The 14170-nt window shown below is 44.4% G+C and overlaps 1 protein-coding gene across 4 annotated transcripts; it reads right to left on the bottom strand.

Annotated features, from left to right (window-relative positions):
- Positions 1 to 2029: 2029 nt before the first annotated feature.
- FAM111A (FAM111 trypsin like peptidase A) lies at positions 2030 to 13384 on the bottom strand. 4 transcript variants are annotated; one of them, XM_047071730.1, is made up of 7 exons: positions 13086 to 13384; positions 12081 to 12227; positions 11131 to 11485; positions 10236 to 10259; positions 8758 to 8847; positions 8087 to 8241; positions 2030 to 5747 (listed from the first exon to the last, which is right to left on the bottom strand). In XM_047071730.1, the coding sequence occupies exons 6-7, from the start codon at positions 8165 to 8167 to the stop codon at positions 4017 to 4019; spliced, it is 1812 nt and encodes a 603-aa protein (XP_046927686.1). In that variant the 5' UTR covers positions 8168 to 8241; positions 8758 to 8847; positions 10236 to 10259; positions 11131 to 11485; positions 12081 to 12227; positions 13086 to 13384; the 3' UTR covers positions 2030 to 4016. The 4 variants fall into 4 exon arrangements, with proteins under 4 accessions (XP_046927686.1, XP_046927683.1, XP_046927684.1 ...); XM_047071727.1 differs by lacking the exon at positions 11131 to 11485; XM_047071728.1 differs by lacking the exon at positions 11131 to 11485 and having other exon boundaries at positions 8758 to 8844.
- Between the last annotated feature and the right edge of the window lie 786 nt (positions 13385 to 14170).

The following is a 14170-nucleotide window of genomic DNA, read 5'->3' as shown; positions in this document are numbered from 1 at the left end:
GTGACAAAGTCGGCCCCTGCTGGGTAAGGAGTGAGGGAGGTGAAGGCAAAAGAGAAAGGGCTCTGAAATGGGCTGCAGCCTGGAGGGAAACTGATCGGCTTGATGCTTCTTTCCCCTCATTCCTTTGGCCCACCACCCCAACTGTCCCATCCGGGGCTTTTCAGATCAGCACGTCTTCCTTTCCTTCTTCTCCTCCACCACCTCCTGCTCCTCCTTCTTTTTCGCCCCACACAGCCTTCTTTCTGGTGTACATGAAACCTCTCTCTCCTTTCCCTTATATGGACCTCAGTCATTGGTTTTCCAGTCCACCCTAAATCCAGGATGGTCTCACCTAGAGATCCTAAAGTTACCAGCAGTTAGGAGTTGGACATATCTTTTTGGGAAACACAGTTCAAGCCACTCCAGCTTCTTTTTCTGTTATGTCACTTAAATATCAATATATTTCTTCCCACAAAAGAGTCCTGGTTCATATTTCCCTATGTTTCTGGTCTCCTCTCTCGATTTCACAAGTTCAGAGCTCATAAGTACTATGAGGATAATTCAGTGGCATTATTCTGCTGACAGAATCCAGACTGATACTAAAGGTACGAACAGGGGCACCTGGGTAGCTCAGTTGGTTAGGCATCCAACTTCGGCTCAGGTAACGATCTCATGATCTCACGGTTGGGGAGTTCCAGCACTGCGTGGGGCTCTGTGCAGCCTGGAGCCTGCTTGGGATTCTGTGTCTCCTCTCTCTGCCCCTCCCCCACTCTTGCTGTCTCTTTCTCTCTCTCTCAAAAATAAACACTAATTTTTTTTTAATTAAAAAAAAACTGATAACACAAAATGCTAGTGAGGATGTGAAGCGATGTGAACTTGCATTCACTGCCGGTGGGAATGCCAAACGGTCCGGCCACATTGGAAGATAGTTTGGCAGATACTTACAAAGTTAAACATATTTTTACCATACAGTCCAGTAATCACACTCTGAAGTATTTACCCAATGGAGTTGAGAACTTATGTTCACACAAGCATTTGTACACAAATACTTACAGCAGCTTTATTCATATACACCAAACACTGAAGCAAAAGATATCTTTCAAAAGGTGAATGAATACACAATCTGTGGTATATCCATAGAACAGAATATTATCCAGTGGCAAAAAAATAAATGAGCTATCAAGCCACGAAAAGATGCAGAGGAACCTTAGTGGAATATTGTTCAGTGCAAGAAGTCAAGCTGAAAAGGCTACATACTATCTGATTCCACTTAAGTGACATTCTGGCAAAGGCAAACCTATAAAGACAGTAAAAGGATCAGTGATCACCAGGGTTCAGGGGAGTGGCAGCGTTGAGCAGCTGAAGCAGAGGGGACTTTTAGGCTGGTAAAATGATTCCGTATAATATCATAATGCTGGATACATGACATTATGCACTTGTTAAGACCCACAGAACATACAGCATGAAGAGTGAACCTTAATGTATGCAAATTTTAAAAGTCACTTAGGTTGAGAGATGAAAGAATGGAGACTTTGACAAGAGAATCTAACTGCACTACAAATGTACAAAAACACCTCACTGAAGGGCGTGGCAGGAAAGGTGCTGACCCCAGGAACTTTGGGAGTCTGTAAGACTAAACACACACTGTACTCACTTTTTCCTGTCCTGCTGCAGGTGAACAACTCTGATACCGCTATGCATGAAAACTGAATTAAGCAATTAAGTAAATGGGTGGGGGATGGTAGGAGCCACGTTTCTCACTGTTGGACTAGGACTTCATAGATGACCAAGGTAGGAGGCAAAAATGATCCAGGTGGTACTGGAGTTGGAGACATCGGTAAGAATGTTTAACTTACTGTACATACAGGCAGTTACATATAGAAATGTTTGTAGAAAGGCACCTGGGGGCTCAGTTGGTTGAGCATCTGACTTTGGCTCAGGTCATGATCTCACAGGGCATGAGTTCGAGCCCCACGTTGGGCTCTGTGCTGACAACTCAGAGCCCGGGGCCTGCTTCAGATTCTGTGTCTCCTTCTCTCTCTGTGTCCCTCCCCAACTCATACTCTGTCTCTTTCTCTCAAAAATGAATAAACATTAAAAAAAATTGTTTTAAAGAAATGTTTGTAGATATGCATATATGCAGTGGTTCCTCCCACCCCTCATCTGCAGGGTATATATCCCACGATCCCCTAGGGGACGGTACCAAACCCTATATAGATACGCTTTTTCCTGTACACACCTACCTACGATAAAGTTTAATTTATAAATTAGGCACAGTAAGAGATTAACAATAACTGATAATAAAATAGAATAATTATAACAATGTACTATAATAAAAGCTATGTAAATATTGTCTATCTTTCAAAATACCTTATTGTACTGTACTCTTCCCTCTTCTCATTATGATGATGTAAAATGCCTACGTGACGAGACGAAGGGAGGTGGATGGCATAGGCATTGTGATGCAGCATTAGGCTACCATTGACCTTCTGGCGATAAGTCAGAAGGAAGATCATTGGCTTCTTGACTGCCGTTGACCCCAGGTAACTGAAGCCCCAGAAAGTGAAACCAAGAATAAGCTGGGGAGCCTGACTATACAGGAGTTAATATACACACACATATTCCTTCGCTTTGTCTGCTGAGCGGGCGTAGAAGAAATAATACCCCACTCGCAAAAGCATACCTAGTGCCCAGATCTTGATTTCAAATACACTTCTCCAATAAAAGTAACCAAAGGCTCCTAGGAGAAATGGCTGATGATGCGACTGGGTCAGGTAATACACAAGAGGAGCCCAGAGCATCTCGTAGGACCACAACATAAGAAAGTGCTTAGAAAACCCAGGAAACAAACACAACACACTCTTGGGAATATGTCAAAGAGGGCACCAGAGCCAAATGAAAGTGCTCCCAATGACCAAAGCAGGAACAATCTGAGAAATACAACAAAGTAATTTGGATTATAACTCAACATGTATCTATGAGTCCACACTGGTACAATAAATAGGAAAGAAGAAGCAAATCTCCCATGCTGAATAAATTATGTAGAGACTCCAGGAGTTCCCTACATAAGGAAGAGAAGAAGGATGCCCCACTCCTTCGGTGTGGGCTGTGAATAAAACTTCCTTCCAAAAAGTACATTATAGAAAGGAAGGGAAAGGAGTAAATTTACAGTAGAGAAACCTGATAAACATTATCTTGGCCAGGGTATCAAAGGCAACACCAAATCATAACTCAGGTGGATACTATGTACCCTTGATACAATATAGTGAAAAAGTACTTTGCCCCACTGGTTTTACTCTCCAAACCCCACAACCACAGCCTAATTACCAGACAAATTCCAATAGAAGGACATCCCACAAAAATACCTGACCAGTACTCTTACTAACTGTCAAGGTCACTGGTCAAAGCCTGAGAACCTGCAACAGCCACAAGGAAGGAGCCTTAGGAGACATAAAAACTAAATGCAACACACAAACGATCCTAAAACAAAAAAGGTCATTAGGTAAAAACTAAGGGCATACGAATAAAGTAATATGATCTTTCAGATAGTCTCTTTGCCCTAATAGCCTATAAAAAGAGTGGATATTACCCTGTGAGTTTCAGAACACATATATCCTGAGTTTCAGTAATACGAGGATTTTGGAAATTCTAAAGATTTTGTTTGAAATTATTTCCAATCAAGCATTTAGTTCCTTACTTAAGATTAACAGTAGCCCTAAGTTGTGCTACTGACGGACCCACACGTTTTCTAAGCACTTACTTGTCTCTTCCAGACACTGGGGATAATGAGATGAACACTCATAATTGAATGTCCTTCCTTCAAGCAACTGAACTTACAGGAAGACACAGAAATGGGGGGGGAAAACCCCACAGCAGTTACACTAGAGTTAGTGTCATAATCTCATCGTCGTTCATGTTACTTGACTTTAAAATAGGGATAATGGCCCACCTGTTAGGATTAGTCTTCACGTGCTTAGAAAAGTGGTTAAAGCTTAAACAAACTTAAAGCTAGTAAACAAACTTAATTCTCACCATCCTCAATCCTCATCGCTCACCATTTCTACATCTTGCGGACTTATGCATACTTCTGTATACCACTGTCTGTGTTTTTCCTTAATATCAAGGAGGATGGATTCCAGAGTAGAGCCAAATTCAATGACATGAGATGATAACCCAATTTCGTTATCACAAGTGAAGCCAGCAGTATGCATGGCCACCAATGAACCTTCTGAATCAAGCACTGGGGAGCCAGAAGCCCCAAAGTAAAAAGAGGTGTCATAGGTAATCACATCAGGGCTGTGAGCTATTTCCTCGAAGGTTTTTCGAGTGCACATATGGATGTATTGCATCCCATAACTGCAACCCTCTCCCTTTCCAGCCTGAAGATATTCCTCATATTTCTTTTTTCGCTGACCCTGAGAGATCACTGTACAAGCATCACTAGACTTTTCCTCTCCATTTGGATGGCCAATGATGTATATCAACCCAGTAGATGGTGCACGAGCAATTCTACTATAGAGTCCCAAAGGTACTTGTTGTCCGTTTGCCTTCAGTTTCAGAACAGCATAATCAAGGGTGGCATCAGATATCTCAAACCACGGTTCAAGGAAAAAGCAGTTCTCATCTTTCTCGGGGAAGCTGTTATAACGAAATGTCACCCTTGCACATTGACCAATCACGTCTGCCCACTTACTTGGCTCTATTCCTTCCCCCATAAAGTCACTTACTACGTGTCGACAGGTGAAAATGAACAACTCTTTGAAAACATAGCAGGTGGCACAACCCTTATTTCCATTGTTGTCCCATGACAGGTACCCCACCGAGTTACCGACAAGAGAAAGAAAGTTGTGCACTCTGATCGGGGTGGAGTTTCTCGTCATTTTCCCAAACTTTACTTTAAGTAATTTAAATAATGAGGTTTTGCTCTTTTTACTTTTCATTTCTTTCTTGAAGTTTTCTCTGATTTTTTCGCTTTCTCTTTTCAAACTGGGGTACTGAGCCACAATTTCTTCTCTCAGCACACTGGTGTTTCCTTTCTCTGATTCCGACTTTTGAGCGGCTACTGCCCTGGAGCTCATTCCTTTCTCTACCTCAACCTCAAAGAGCTTGCCTTCCAGGTCGTCCACGGTCTGTGTGCTTTCTAGAATGGAGTCCAGGTTTCTGATGAGCCTCCAATCCTCTTTCTCCAGAAAGGAGAGAAACCTGCCATCCTTGCACAGAGCATCCTTGATGGTTTCTCCTCTGAAAGCATAGACGCAGAGTTTGCACCCTTCTTTGTGAAGCTGCCTGCGTTTGACGATCCTTTTCTTTCTCTTCCCGATTGCGTGAATATAAAATTTGACACAGTCAGCGGACGCCTTTTCATGCCGGCCAGATACCTGGTTCCCTTCTTTCTGCTTACTTCTACTTCGGACAAATGTGATTTGTACATGGCAGCTCTCGGGGAAACAACTGAGGGGCATTCCAAGATTTATGTACCCTTCAATTCCTTCTTTGCCAACCGCCAGCATTTCTTTGCCCTGCTGAGTTTCTATCTCCTCCTTGACAGCCTTGAGAGTGTTGAGGGCCGCATAGAAGCTCTTCTCTTCACTCTGTGTGAGCTTGTGTTTCCTGGGGTTTACAGCCAAGGTAATGTAAATTGTCTTGTTGGGGGGCACAGTCTGGTCTTTGGGTCCTAGTGCCTGGATGTTAGTTATATCTTTTGGACCTTTTTTAGAGCCCCTCTTCATTGGAGAAATACTGGAATGACTCTCTTGTTCTTTATTGACCTAAAAATAAATGTGAAATATTTTAAAACTCCGATTACAACCTTACACAAGGAGGGTTAATCAAATAGCAGAAATTTAATGAAAAATTAAGAGCATTTGATTTCTGTATCTAAATGATACGTGTTCTATGCATCGGGGCCTAGGGGTCAACAGACACAAGTTTATACGGCAGCAATGCCACTTGCTGATAATGGGAATGACAATGGCAGGATTGTTGTAAAGATTCAATGTAATGTCATGTGTGACAATACCTAACACAATGACCAGCACATTAATGTGTTAACTTTTATTTTCCTTTCGTGCTGCTAATATTCTGGATCAGGAAAAAAAAAAAAAAAAAAAAAAAGGAACATAAGGTAATATAACTTTACTCTGCACATAACATACAAACTCTCAAAGACCATCTCTTCAGCCCCATCCTGTCGGAAACATCCTTGTCACACACCCTATGGGGATGGTGTAATGGATTTCCAAAGATTCCTGGGCAGATACAGACATTTTCAAAGAGGGAACAATGGGGTGCCTGGGTGGCTCAGTTGGTGAAGTGTCCAACTCTTGATCTCAGCTCAGGTCTTGATCTCACAGTTTTGAGGTCGAGCTGTGCGTTGGTGTGGAGCCTACTTAAAAATTTTTTTAAAAATATAAAAACGAGGGGCATTTGGGTGGCTCAGTTAAGTGTCTGACTTTGGCTCAAGTCATGGTTTCACAGGTCATGAATTCGAGTCCTGCGCTGGATTCTGCTGTCAGCACTGAGTCTGCTTCAGATCCTCTGTCCCCCTCTCTCTGCCCCTCTCTAGCTCACACTCTCTCTTTCTCTCTCAAAAAGAAACATTTAAAAAATAAATAAATAAAATAAAGAATTTAAGAAAGGGAACTGGGTAGTATGTGGCTATTAGCTCACTCTGTCATGAAGTAGAACCAAAAGAAACATAACTAGGCTTGTCTTGGCTTCCCTAGATATTTGGATATTCTAGCTACAACCAGGATAAAAGAAAACAAATGAAAGCTTTTATGTTGCATCCCCAAATTCTCAAAATTCTCAGCCTTCTTCTTGATAATTTCAAGGAGCATTTCAGACTCAGGATAGAATATGATGGTTTGATATGATCACAGAGCCCTGTTATTAGAAAGAACCCTGACTTAATGTCAATAAATGTAAGTCCAAGTCTTCACCCCACTTCTGTCTCAAGCAAGAAGTCATTTCTCTCTCCCCATAAACATAATAAAATCCTCCCTCCCTCCCTAACAAGGTTATGATACGCATTATTATGTTTTACTTTTTTTTTTTTTTTTTTTTTTGAGAGAGAGACCATGCGAGCAAGGGAGAGAGAGAAAGAATCTCAAGCAGGCTCCAGGCCTAGCACGGAGCCCGATGCAGGGCTTGAACTCATGACTGTGAGTTCATGACCTAAGCTGAAATCACGAGTGAGATGCTCAACTGAGCCACCCAGGTGCCTGGAGGATCATTATTTTAAAATTTGTTTTGTAGACCAGAAAGCACAATATAAATGTAGGTTATTGTTGTGATCAAATACATGAGCCATATTTGGGATAGCATATAGCTTCATGCTATGAAATGGTGCTAATGTTTTTATTCCACAGTTGACTATAATACATGATATTGTACTTTTTGTTGTTGTTGTTCAGGAAGTGTTACAATAGTTTTTACCAAAGGCTGCTTTGATATGGCCAAGATTTATATTAAAACTGGGGTGCCTGGGTGGCTTAATAGGTTGAGCATTTGACTCTTGATGTGGGCTCAAGTCAAGCGTCTGACTCTTGATTTGGGCTCAGGTCATGATCTCAGGGTTCATGAGTTTGAGCCCCACATTAGGCTCCAGGCTAATGGTGCACAACCAGCTTGGGATTCTCTCTCTTTACCTCTCTGTCCCTCCCTCACTCACTCTCTCTCAAAATAAATAAATAAAATTTAAAAAACTATACTAAAACTATAAAATAGAACAAATGGATAAGAAAGATTTTAAAAAAAATTTTTAATGTTTTATTTACTTTTGAGAGAGAGAGAGAGAGAGAGACAGAGTACGAGCAGGGCAGGGGCAGAGAGAGAGAAGGAGACACAGAATCCGAAGCAGGCTCCAGGCTCTGAGCTGTCAGCACAGAGCTGGACATGGGGATCGAACCCACAAACCATATCATGACCTGAGCTGAAGTCAGATGCTTAACCGACTGAGCCACCCAGGTGCCCCAAGAAAGATTTTAACTTAATATCCTCAACCTACCATGAGGTAATTTCTTGGAAGAGAGAACTATGGCACCCAGTGTCAAGGAGAGCTGTGTCTCGTATCGGTATATTCCATAAATAGTATTTACAAACATACCTGACGAAAATAGTGATCAATTTTCATATTACGCTTTTCATCAAATGCGATCCTCTGTGATCTGCGCTTTGTAGGGCTCATGGTGGCTTAAAGATGAATCGACAGTTCAGCCAAAACACTAGTTTCCCAAAGGTTCAAGAGCTGTGTCTTCAGAGCTGTGTTCATTGTATAGAGGATAATGTTAACAGGGACCCCACATCCCACGCTTCCCCTGTGGGCTCTAGCACCCTCTCTTCAAAGATGTTAACCTAGCACCAGACCCTTTACCAATGACTATAATCACCTCAACAATACAAGGTCCCTTCTATAGAGCACCGCACGTTAGATACCACACTAAATACTTTACAAAAATTATCTCTAATTGCCAATCCCCCCAGATACCGTGCAAAGCAGGTATATTTGCTTTTTGCAGATGAGGAACGTGTAACTCAGATCAGGCAGGTGACCCTCAAGGCCAGAGCTATGTGGCAGAGATGCAATTCAAACGCAGGTATAAATGCCTTACAGAAGGGTAGTTCTGCAGTTTGAGAATGCAGAAGTATGTTCTAGTTCCACTGATGTCAAAATCTGGCCCCCACTTAAGGTGGGGGTAGCACAGGGATGGTGTAATTACAGAGGAATGGATGGGAAAAGGACCATAAAGACAAAATAATCTTGGAATGAGAGTTTACCTGGGAAGAATCAGGAAGTTTCGTTGCTGCTCGTCTGTTGGTTTTGTTTGTCTGTTTGTTTAAAGGGGTATTTTTCCTTCTATCTTTCTTCTCATGACCCCACAGAAGAGAATGAACAATGTAAATAAAACAGTGCAATTTTCATTAGTAGTAAATAGAACAAAAGCCATAGAGGGCAAAAGCCCTCTGTTTTCAGTATCCCAACATGTACCATGATGCCGGCACGTGGTGAGCTCTCAATACAGACACATTTATAAAGATCCAATGAAGGAATGGAGTCTGCACATGATATGCTATGCCCTATCCTAAGAGCTCTTTATAAATGATCTCATTTAATTCTCCCAACTCTGTGAGATAGGCATTCTTAGTTCTATTTTGTGAATAAAAATCTTGAGATCCGGAGAGACTAAACTATTTACTCAAGGTTGCAAAGCTCCAGCATACTTTTGATTACGAACATTTCAAATAGGAACGACAACAAAAAAAGAGAATAGTATAATGATTGATTTGGGCTCAAGTCAAGCGTCTGACTCTTGATTTGGGCTCAGGTCATGATCTCATATGCCTAGTGATTGTTCATTTTTTGCCAAATTTGCATCATCTTTTTATTTTACTAGATTATTTTACACTTAGATACATCGTGACATTTTATCCCTAATTATCTCTTTCCAGCTCTACAAATGAAGAACTTTTTCTTGTATAATTACAATACTGATTTGTTTAGACCAAGAGCCAACTGAGGTACACAAGCCTGTCTTTAATTGTGTCTCTTGGGGTGCCTGGCCGGCTCAGTCGGAAAAGCATGCAACTCAGTCTCGGGGTCGTAAGTTCGAGCCCCATGTTGGGTGTAGAGATTACTTAAAAATAAAAACTTAAATAAAACCCAGGGTGCCTGGGTGGCTCAGTTGGTTAAACGTCCGACTTCGGCTCAGGTCACGATCTTGTGGTTTGTGGGTTCCAGCCCAGCATCAGGCTCTGTGCTGCCAGCTCAGCTGGGTTCCTTCTCGTTGTTTAACTTATGCTCTAGCCTGTCTGTTTCTTGTCAAGTGGAAGTTCTCAAAGACTGTGCCCTTAACCATTTCACTGTGGAGCAGGAGCCTGGGCTTCATTCTTTACTGGTAATGAGCTACCCAGGAAACTCTAGCGTCTCTGAGCCTAACTCTCCTATTTGTAAAACGAGGCCATAATTCTAAATGAGGTAAAGAATATGAAGTTGCTGCATCAATGTTAGTTTTTATAAGACCACCTGGATTCAAATATCTGGTTACCACTTACTAGCTGCATGACCTTGGGCCTACTAATTAAGCACTATCTCCTCGTCCACATCTCTAAGACGGGAGGAGTGGTGGAATCTGTCCCTCTGCTTGTGGAGATTAAAAAATACAATTCATATAAAGCCTTTAGAACAGTTCCTGGAACATAACAGGCTGCCCAGTAAATATTACTACTATCACTATTATCAATATCAATATACTTACCACAATTCTTAAACTGCAGAGAACCTGGGGAAACAGAAACAGATACATATCATGGAGCAGTGGGGCTATGTTGTAAGATCCTTGAAGGCAAGAACTTACTGCCCAATAGTTAAGAGAATCTGGGGGTTCAGTGTGCTGTTGAGGATGACCCCAACTGGCGGACTTTGAGACAGGACCCAGGTGATTTAGCAGTGATTATTACATATGAACCAAAAGAAAAAAAAATATATATATACATATGTGTGCGTGTATATATATATATGTATGTATATATATGTACGCATATAAAGTGGACAGAAAGAAACGTGACTTTTGAACTATACGGGGGTGAACTGGAGCATTCACAGTGGAAAAAGAGGTTAAGAAAACACCCCAATATCCACCTCCTGCCCCCAACATCATTTCCAGTATCCAGCTGGAACCATATTACAGCAAATGCCAAGTGTCGTTAGCTAGCTCTCACACTCCAGCCCGGTCTTAGAGTTGGAGAAGGCTCTGCTGACCTGAACGACTTGCCCAATGTCCTCCAGTAAGGTGATTAAGAAAGACAGGGACATCTCCTGCCCACTCAGAGGCTCTCTCTTGGAATTCTTCCCGCACTCGTCTCTCTCTCTCGCTCTCCCTCGCTCGCCCCATCTTCCTCCCCTCTCCTCCAGCTTCCTCCCCTCCCCGTCTCCTCTGTCTCCTTCACGAACTCCTCCTCCCCCCTCCCCCTTTACCCTGGAGCAAGTGCACTGATCTGAGCCAGACAAGAAGAGGATCGATCGGGTCTCGGTGGACCCTAGGCCACCACCCCGCTCCCCGCCCCCTCCCGCACAGGGAGTGATCAGCAGCCGCCACGGAAATAAAAGCCTCCCCCGCGCTCCGCGCGTGGGTGGCTGTGTCCTGCCCAGACCTGCAGGCGCGCGTGCGCTTCCGCCCTCCTGCGCCTCCGCAGGCCTTCGGCACTCGAATCCCGCGCCCTTCCGTGATCGGTGCTTATTGGAGGAAACCAAGGCCTAGGAGCTTCGGCTGGAAGCCCGCCGGGGAGGGGCGCCAGGGATAGCTCGGCGGGCTCTACCCGCTGGAGGCAGGGCTGAGGTTCTAGAACTTTTCCCGCCTTTCGCGACCCGCTGCTCCGCCCACTGCTGGGTTCTTTCCTCTTTTATGTCCGCCCGGCTTCTAACAGCCTCTGCCTCTGCCTGCACCCACCTCTTTCCACCGCCGTCTCTGCGTCTTCGCTTCTTTGGACACCCCGGAAACGGGCCTGGCTGTTGGGGGTGGGGGCCCCCAGAATAAACTATTAGAAAGCGTGTTTGTGTCAGTCCCTCCAGCCTGTAACGAAACCTTCCGAACTTCATCCCCACTGCCAGTGGAGGGGCCAGACTTAGGGGAGTCAGCGCCTATTCTCTTCCCTATGAACTTTTCTCTGACACAAGTACAGCCACAACTGACGGCGGTAGAGACCAACTGTATTGTTAATAAGGCGGATTTTCAACGTTTGTTTATTTTTGGGACAGAGAGAGACAGAGCATGAACGGGGGAGGGGCAGAGAGAGAGGGAGACACAGAATGGGAAACAGGCTCCAGGCTCTGAGCCATCAGCCCAGAGCCCGACGCGGGGCTCGAACTCACGGAGCGCGAGATCGTGACCTGGCTGAAGTCGGACGCTTAACCGACTGCGCCACCCAGGCGCCCCAATAAGGCGGATTTTCAAGCGTAGACCTTCTAAAGTTTAGGCCAGATAATCACGAGGATTCCTTAAAAGATTTCTTTACTCCCAGGGACAAAATAAACTCAGCCCTTGGGGGACCTTCAACAAAAAGCAAGCTGGGGCTGAACCTCACGCAAGATCCGCTGTTCTCACCTTTGAGTTCAGAGAGCACTGGAGAGAAAGTTAATGGAACCTCAGGACTACACGGATCCGGAGTTGTGGCAGCAGAAACTGACTAGGTGTTTGCTGGCGCTTCCAAGGATGTCAAATGCTGGCTCCCAGAAATCTCAGCAGAACTACCTGTTGATAAGACAAAGCTAAGCTTACTGCTTCTTGAGGTTTTGGGAAGAAATAGCTTCACAGAACTTTGGTAGCATTTCAGAAGGAGGAGAGCAAAGTTGGGCTATTTATTGAGATTTTGACGTCTGGTTTAAATCAGGTCTTTAATGTGGGGAATTGGTTAGGATAGAGTAAGCACTGGGTGACAGTTTAGAATTGGTGGGTAACAAGGCAAGGATTTTCAAGGTTTGGGATGCCAACTGTACTTTGATGATTTCAACTGAAGAGTGCTTGGGTCTTTGAGGAAGTTCCTGGAATAAACAATAAAGATATTTGCAACTTTCATGTCCCTGGGCAAAACTTTGCTGGGAGAGTAAATTTATTTTGATGAAAACAGTAGATAAATCATATTAATGTAGTTGGCAAGCTATGTGAATGTAGAGGCTTCAGTGCTCTTAATGATGAACACGATGGAGAACATAATCACCACGTGTCACTTATTTTACCCTGGAAAGCAGCTCAGCTCACTCAGGAAAACACATTTGACATGGTTTGTTACACACAGAATTCAGACACGGAGAGGCTGAACTTATTAGAAAACATTTTCATAACGTTAACGTTGGGTCTTATAAAACACATCAGTTTTTAAAATTAGAACATGCTCTCCCCTTGGGCACTGCAGAAGAAATGCACATCTTTTTTTTTTTTTTTTTTAAGTTTCCAGGGACAAACCTCAGTCCTTTCAGGATATGATACTATCCAGCCGTATGGGTTTTTTATGCCCCATCTCTCCCAGCCTGAAATTTTTCTGTATCGTGTCCCTGTCAGTGAATTTTCTCAAACCTCTAAATCAGCTCCATGACCAAAGGGGTGACTCACCGAATAAAAGAGTTCGTCCCAAATTCCGCCGTCAGTCACCAGTCACTCACAGGAACTTGCGACTTTGGGGTGGTCTTTGCCTCCAGCCAGGAATTCCGCCTTCGGGGCAAAAATGGTCTCTGGGCAAGTGGTCTCTGCCCTTCTGGCCAATGAACGAGAGGTCCCGAGTCCCTTTGGTCTCATTGGGCAGCAGCTCTCTTACTGCGGAAGCCTATTGGTCGCGTTCTAGCCTCCCCGTGGAGGGCGCGAAAGTGTGTGAACGACGCGCGGCCAATGAGCGTCCGCAAGCCCGGCAGGGGTCTGAGGCGCGGGAGTCTGCGCACCCTCCCTCCCTAAGCGTTCCTAGTCGCGGTGAGCTAGATCTGCCTCACTGCCGGCTTCATCCCCCTCCTTTCCCTAGCCCCAAATCCTCGAGACACTCCCTGGGGAGGGGAGGAGGGGCTTAAGAGGGCGCGGGGCGGGAGGCAGGACACTGGGCGCGAGCCACTGAGGGGGCCCCAGGCCTGTGCGAGGGAACCCGCGGTGGAAGTGGGTGGGTGGAAACGCGGCTTCCGGATTCACAGCTGTCCCCTCCTGCATATCCTGTTGCGGGTGGAGGCGGAGGCACTAGACAGGGTTCTGCAGCTTGTCACAAGCTCCAGCGCGCTGGACTAGCTGCTGGTGGGTGAAGAGGCGGGGGACTTGGGCGGCTCTGGCATTCCCAGCAGACGGGACAGGTCCCAAGACTATGACAGTCAGGAAGAAGCTGCGAATGGAGTTGGAGTGAACGACTTTGTCGTAAATCGCTTCTCTAAACGTCCATCCATCTATATATGCAGGAGTTTACAATCTTGATGAAGAAAACGGTATGGACTTTGGGAATATGAATCTCAGAGCTGACAGCTTCAGTAGGGTAGGGCTTGTAGACAGCCTGCTGTTTACGGATCTACCATCAAGAGCAGATGTGCACGTATTCCGTGCTGTATTTGAAAATGAACCACGGTTACAACCGTGACAACTTTTCTGCAATTGACAGAGGAATAGATGATGTGTGCAGAAGGATAGGGTTGACAAGTGTGTTAGTAACAACAATATATGTGATAATT

This window comes from Lynx rufus, unplaced genomic scaffold (assembly GCF_022079265.1).
Source record: "Lynx rufus isolate CCGP_SWC_20201006 ecotype Redwood Valley unplaced genomic scaffold, mLynRuf1.p SCAF_9, whole genome shotgun sequence".
NCBI classification, from domain to species: Eukaryota; Metazoa; Chordata; class Mammalia; order Carnivora; family Felidae; genus Lynx; species Lynx rufus.
Note: the sequence above shows the minus strand (reverse complement) of the source record. Positions and strands in the feature narration are given on the sequence as shown.

What these genes read in the sequence shown, in the direction of transcription:
- FAM111A (XM_047071730.1), bottom strand. Translation starts at nt 8,167, where the DNA reads ATGAGCCCTACAAAGCGCAGATCACAGAGGATCGCATTTGATGAAAAG. An exon ending in TTGATCACTATTTTCGTCAG is followed by an intron (nt 5,748 to 8,086) that starts GTATGTTTGTAA and finishes ATTTATTTTTAG; the next exon opens with GTCAATAAAGAACAAGAGAG.